General features: G+C 41.9%; 1 protein-coding gene and 1 pseudogene across 1 annotated transcript in view; both read right to left on the reverse strand.

Moving 5' to 3' along the window:
* The window catches only part of LOC107704459 (biorientation of chromosomes in cell division protein 1-like 1), a 17,305-nt pseudogene extending 12,444 nt beyond the window's left edge, over window positions 1–4,861 (reverse strand).
* Window positions 4,862–6,135: 1,274 nt separating this feature from the next.
* The window catches only part of LOC107704466 (aurora kinase B-like), an 11,732-nt gene continuing 10,975 nt past the window's right edge, over window positions 6,136–6,892 (reverse strand). Inside the window, exon 9 of the mRNA XM_016507394.1 lies at window positions 6,136–6,588. Within this exon, the coding sequence (XP_016362880.1) occupies window positions 6,418–6,588 (171 nt within the window). The 3' untranslated portion in view covers window positions 6,136–6,417. The remainder of the gene's footprint in view (window positions 6,589–6,892) is intronic.

The raw sequence follows: 6,892 nt of genomic DNA on the forward strand, positions 1-6,892 counted from the left end.
GCCCACAGACACACACGCACACACACAGACACGCAGACACACACGCACGCACACAGACACACACAGATGCACGCACGCAGACACACACGCACGCACGCGCACACACACACAGACAGACAAACACAGACACACACACACGCACACACACACAGACACACACGCACGCACACAGACACACACGCGTGTTGGAGCGCTGCAGTGACACACACACTGACTGATCATGTGATGCGCTTCTCACCCTCAGAGCTGAGCTCTCCCTCCTCGGTGGACTCAGACGGAGGCTCGTGCTCATCGCTGTCTCCCTCGAACGAGGGACAGATCGCTGGTGTGGACCGAACTCACGGTGATGTCACTGAGACCCTCCAGATCAGAGTCCTCCAGCGAGTACTCTAATAACACACACACACACACCAATGAAACCAGAGCATGAACCTACAGCTTGCAGCGCTGCAACCTTTGATGCAATGGGGTTCAATCTAAATATAATGCTTTAATCAACACTTTTCACCATTAGTTAATTTTGGCGGCTGTTATAGTAAACACGCAGTAATAGTTTTTGATAGGGTTCCACATATAATGGTCATTTCATATGCAGTGGGCGTTCACACTGAAGTCTCACAGCAGACGTTCAAATCAGAGGCTAAATTCAGGGTAGAAAATTTACATTTATATCTAAATTGTGATCATTTTGTGACCAATTATAAGTGCACCTCAGGAAAAATTATTAAGTAATTAAAAAAAAGAATTTCATGACCCTTTTATTACAAGGAACTGAGGACCCGATGCAGTATTTAGAGAAAAATAATCACTGGATATGTGATTGCTCCAGTAGACTGAAAATATGACTGCTTAGACTAAGTTAGTGATCAAATTACTTTCTTTAAGACTAGTCATAAATCTTTAAAGTCAGATATTGGTCTAATTTGATACTGAAAAGTAAGCTTGGTTAAATGCTAGTTGGTCAGACTAGTACTTAAGACACAATCTTAACATAATGACTTTGCTAATACCATTAGTAAAACTCACAACTAGTGACGCACTGAAATTTCAGCAAATTAAAATATTTGGCTGAAAGAGCAAAAAAACAAAAATAAATGTAGTTTCGGCAAAAATTATTCTGTAGGGCCGAAATCATTGAGCATTGATGTTTAGTCAGTGCTCCTCTGATGAGGTGTTTTAACAGTCAGTATCTACTTCATGTCCAAAACAAAAATAACCTACAGTAGTGCCACCAAAAATCATGTTATTGTAATAAGTGCAATTTGTTTGGCTGAAATATCAAGATGCGGCTTGCTACCGAAGAACTTTACAATGACTGAAAACAATTTGGTGTAGGACTTACTTTGAAACCATTTTCACTCAGAAACTGCTAGTGAATTTCACAAATAATTACAGGGAGTAAAGACAAGAAATACACGTGACATTTTGAAGTAGTATTTTCTTGAAAAACATTCTCTGGTAATCTTTGTGTTATTTATAACTTAGAAAAATCACATTCTGAACAGCACAAAGGGTTCAACTACCCAAATTTAATTACCCAAATTTGCTAAATGAAAACTTCACTAAAAATGAATTTGGGTGCACCAGAATGAAACACAATCAGTGCAACACACAAGAGGAGAGAACAAAAGGCTCATAAAATCCAAGTGGCATGTAGGATTCATTGGGTTTGCTGTCGTACCTTCCCTCAGTCTCTCTCTGGTCCTCTGTTTGACGCTCAGGGCTCGAAATTAACTTTTTTACTTGGTAGCACTGGTGCTCCCAACTTCAAAAAGTTAGGAGCATCAGCAAAAATTTAGGAGCACTCACCAAAAATTTAGGAGCACCACAACTACAAATTATATATTAACAGATTTTATCCTTACATTCTTAACTTTAATGCAGATTTTGTATTGGTTAATATTAGCTGTCAATCTCTCAGTCACTGCTTTCCGCTAACTACCGCGAGAAAAAGAAGGGCTGAAGAAGAGAAAATGAAAAGAACACTGACAAATTTCTTTTGTAAATAACCTAAAGTTAAGCTCTTCTTTGGCGAGGGTTAGGATGGTGTATGCGGTGTTAAATTTTACATTCAGCTCTGCCAGTTGCACCGAACGGCTGGCAGCTAGGGGTGTGCGATATTGACAAAAAATTATATCTCGATATTTTCTGGGATTTTATCGATAACAATAATTTGACTGAGTGTTACTGTGGACTACAGTGGACAGCTGACTCCTAAAATTTTTAATATTCATATTCTGTGTGGTGGTCAGTTCACAGCAGTGACAGAAATGAATCTTTTCCAATAAGTTTAAATAGATTTTTACCTTTTATGGTCATTTTTACCTTAAAGCCATTTTTTCTAAAAGTGTGCATTATCATTTGAGTCAAATTCTTATATTTAATCAGTCAATTATAATAAGACATTTGGGCTGTTATCAAGCAAATGAAAGTATCAATCAACAAAATTCATCTTTGCAATGCAGAGGAAACACAGAAGCTTCATCTGAAGTGGCATTTAGATGCATTTACACAGAAATTAAAACAGGTCGCACGACAACAATTACATGCACTCGCACAAATGCTCCCAAATATATTTTGAGGTCGCACAGATTAAATTTCGGGAGCATATGCGACCAAAATGGTCGCAATTTCGAGCCTTGACACTGGAGGGTTTCTGGGAGTCAGTGTCACGGTTCTCCTCTCTGATCTTCCCTGAGGATTTACTGCTGTTCCCCGTGTCTCCCTCGTCCTTCACCTTCATCTCTGCACTTCTCTCCTCCTCTTCCTCTTTCCCAGGCTGCGGTTCCTCCGGCTCCTCCTTCGTCTCTGCGGTGTGCTGCTCCTCCTCGGGGAGGCTGATGTCCATCTCCTCCTCTTTGTGCTCGTGGCTCGGGTCAGTGCCGCTGGTCTCTGGGATCTGAACATCAGCGCCGGAGCTCCCAGCTGGAAACACCAGAAAACGTGACTTATGTTCTGGATCATTTGTAATGAGAAGACAGTAGATTCTTCAAATGTGAGAAGCTCACCGGCATCATTTCCGTGGTCTGCGGTCAGCAGTTCAGCTTCCTGGTTTTCTGCAGGAAGGGGCGGAGCTACAGGAGGAAGTTCATCCTCCTCCACGTGGCCGTTTGGAGACAGAAACTTCTGGACAACGCGCTCCACCTGCGGCCGAAAGGAGTGATGGACCTTTGGATCGACGACCTGAGCCACGATCCTGTCCACTCCCTGCTCCAGCATCCCGGACCTGATCCACACAGACAGACATGATGAAGCACAGGAGAGAGACAGACAGACTGAGAAAGATAGACAGTGAGACAGAGGGACAGTGAGACAGACAGACAGACGGACAGTGAGACAGACAGACAGACAGTGAGACAGACGGACAGTGAGACAGACAGTGAGACAGACAGTGAGACAGACAGACAGACGGACAGTGAGACAGACAGACAGACAGTGAGACAGACGGACAGTGAGACAGACAGTGAGACAGACAGTGAGACAGACAGACAGACAGACAGACAGTGAGATAGACAGACAATGAAACGGACAGACAGACAGTGAGACAGACAGACGTACTGCAGGACCAGCTGTCGGATGCTGTTTCTCAGCTGGTTCTTGTTCAGCTGTGGGCTCCATGTGTGGTTTGCCAGATGGTTTGACACAAAGTTATCGACTCGCTGTCATAAGTGCAAATATGCCGGCTGAGAGAAAAAAAACAAAATTAACCCTATAAAGCTTCTGTATATATTTGAGACTTGTTTCTAAGGCCTCTAAATGATTTTGCAAAACTTTGCTGTTAACTTAACCTGTCGCACGAAATCTACTCCATCTTGTTTCGTCTGATTGATAGTTTAGATGTTTTATCCAGTCGAAGCTCTTTTAGTGTAATTGTACAAACGTCCAGCTTCAGCTCGAGCTTCTCGTGTCAAATCTTGACTGATTTTGATCAAGTAAGCGTCAGAATAACTGCAGTAATATCTCCAGATGAACACTTACTGGACTGAAGCAGCTCAGCTTTACTTGATTCTCCATCAATCATGTTTTAGAGTCTCAAATCTGATCCTCAGGATCTTTTGAGGAGCGTTTGTTTCCAGAAGCTTTACTTTCACTGTTCCTCAGCGGAGGAATGATCTTCACAAGCCTCCAGAACATCTCACATCTTCTGAGGAGCCTTTATTTCTTCATCTCTCAATCACTGCATTATATGTTTGGATCATTTCAATCTCATTTTACTGAGACAGATTACTGCAGATATAGAGCGACCACTGATATTTAGATCATTTTATCTCACTGATTTAGATTACAAGCAGCAGAATTTCGTGTCATAGCAAAACATTACAGGCTATTAGTTAATTTTTCGCATCAATGTGAGCTTTCAGACAAGACACTAATCAAAATAACTAATTAACATAAACCTGTGAGCTGCTAAACTGACCGTTAGATTATAAATGCGCGCGAATTTTAAAAACAAGCGGTTTATCAAGACATTCTCACACACATTAACCAATTATAAATACATTATTAGTTCTGTCTGTGATGTATAAGACGGAAACACCACGGTTATTTACGTTACTTCAGAAAACACCGTGTTTTCACCGTGTTAAAAGCGAGGTACTTCGGTGTTGTTGTGAGGTAAATGTGTGCGTGTTTTGCCTTTGTATCCACGTCCGCCAGACAGTCTCTGCGGAACTGATCGAACAGACCCTCCGTCTTCAGGTGACTGACGATCATCGACACCAGCTGCGGGTCTCCGGGGTGAAGCGCCGCCATCGCGACACGCGCGGAACCGAAACCGGCCGCACTCGGGCCAGCGGAACCTCCGAAACCAACCGATCCGCCGCTGCGCGTTACAGAATGAAACACCCGCCGGAAGTTTCATACCACGCACAGGAAACAGGAGAAGAAGAAGAAACGCGCGGAAACTCAGCGCCATCTAAAGGACACGCTGCAACTGACAAAATGTGTTTAAAATGTGTTTTAACGCTTTATTTAGTGACATCTCAATCCATATATAATATCAGTAATTTTAACAATTAATAAAAATGAAAACGAGCAATATCTGTTTTGTAGTGCAGTGTGGGAGAAGCGAAGCTTTTCGAAACATTGAATCAACTGAACCAATTGATTCGCAAATTGATTCACTGATTCGAAACGCCACAGTGACGCCTGCTGGTCAAAACGGTGTACGTGCAACAGAAACAAGCATAAAACACTTTTTACAAATTACTGAGGGTGAAATCTAGTAAATGCAATCAACAGATACCATTAAATATGAGGTGTCTGTATAATTGGCAGGGTTTGTTTGTTTTAATCAGGCCAATATGAAACTATTCCGCAAGTCTAGAAATGCGATATACATGTGAAATACAGATAAAACTGATCAGAGATCAGGTAAAAACCATATAGACTCTGAGAATGGCGAACTATTCGAAACAATTATGACCCAACGACTCGTTTACTGAAATCACGTAGACACGCGCTCCGAATCACTGGTTCGAATCAAACGACTCTGAGAGGTTTCGAAGCTTTACTGTAAGCGACGGGAGAAACGAACCTGTTCGAGGCTTCGAATCAATTGCTTCACAAATTGCTTCACTGTTTCGAAACACCATATGGCGACACCTGCTGGTCAAAACTGTGTAAACATGAATAAATACAGCTTTTACAAACCCATTCCAAATGTGTTTTTTTTTAATACTATAATATATTAAATGCAATTAACATAATAATGTGTTCTTTTATTCATTTTCGGGGCTTGTTTTATTTGTTTTATGGAGGCCAGTAACCACTATTCCTTTTAATTCCACAAATGTCTCATAAAATGTCCACAAACTGATAAAACTGATCCGAGATCAGGTAAAAATCCCAGACACTGGTTCGAGACCACTGGTTCGCAGAGGTTTCGAAGCTTCACTGCGTCACTAGTCAACGGCATGTTTAGCATCCGAAAGCGTTCATATCAGACTGTGTGAAAAAGATGTGGCAGCGGTGGGATTCGAACCCACGCCCCCCGAGGAACTGGTCAATATTTCAGTAGCAGCCAACTAGTTACTACCAAAAACATGTTGAAGGATAAGGAAGTAACTAATGTTCCTAGTGTTTTCAGAAGAAATCCTCACACTTTTAAGCCTGAATGCATCAAGAGTTTAATCACTTGAGTTTTGAGACACCAAACATACTGAAGGCTTTTATTTTTATATCAGAGAGATTCAGAATAAGAAAACACGGATATGAACAGAACAGCAGAACTACAGCTAAACAAGACAGAATTCAGAGTTTGTTTACATCTCGGCTCATTAACGGTCACAGTTTAATAAGCTTATAACCAATTAAATGTTGCCTAATATATATATATATATACACAGACCGGGTGAATCCGGCCCTCGATCGGGTGGCATTCAGCGCTCACAGCAGGTCTCAAACGGGTCCTTGAGGTCAGTGATGCGGGTTGCAGACGGGTGGCAGCACCCGGCGGGAGTTGGCTTTGACCCAGGGGTGCTCCATCACGCTGCGGAGCGGCAGACGCATGGCTGGACTGTGACGCAGCAGCTTGGAGATCAGATCCCGAGCGCCGTCAGAAACCAGCTTGGGAAACTGCAGATCCACCTGCGACAAACACACATCCACCAAACATTAGCAGCAGAACCAAAAGCACGTCACACTTCAGGACAAGGTTAGGAAAAATAAGAAGAACGTTCCGAAAGGTGTTTGAGAACACACACTTTCTTCCTAATGCACCAAAATGAATTTACTGAAACCAAAATTTAGGACAAACAAATGTAAAAGAACGTTTTAATAACAGAATTATTTCTACTCTTTGTTGTTGAAATATATACATCAAAAGCAGTGTTAAGTCGCTGGGGTATATTTGTAGCAATAGCCAACAATACATTGTACGGGTAGAAATATA

This window comes from Sinocyclocheilus anshuiensis, unplaced genomic scaffold (genome assembly GCF_001515605.1).
Source record: "Sinocyclocheilus anshuiensis isolate Anshui unplaced genomic scaffold, SAMN03320099.WGS_v1.1 scaffold1067, whole genome shotgun sequence".
Taxonomy (NCBI): Eukaryota; Metazoa; Chordata; class Actinopteri; order Cypriniformes; family Cyprinidae; genus Sinocyclocheilus; species Sinocyclocheilus anshuiensis.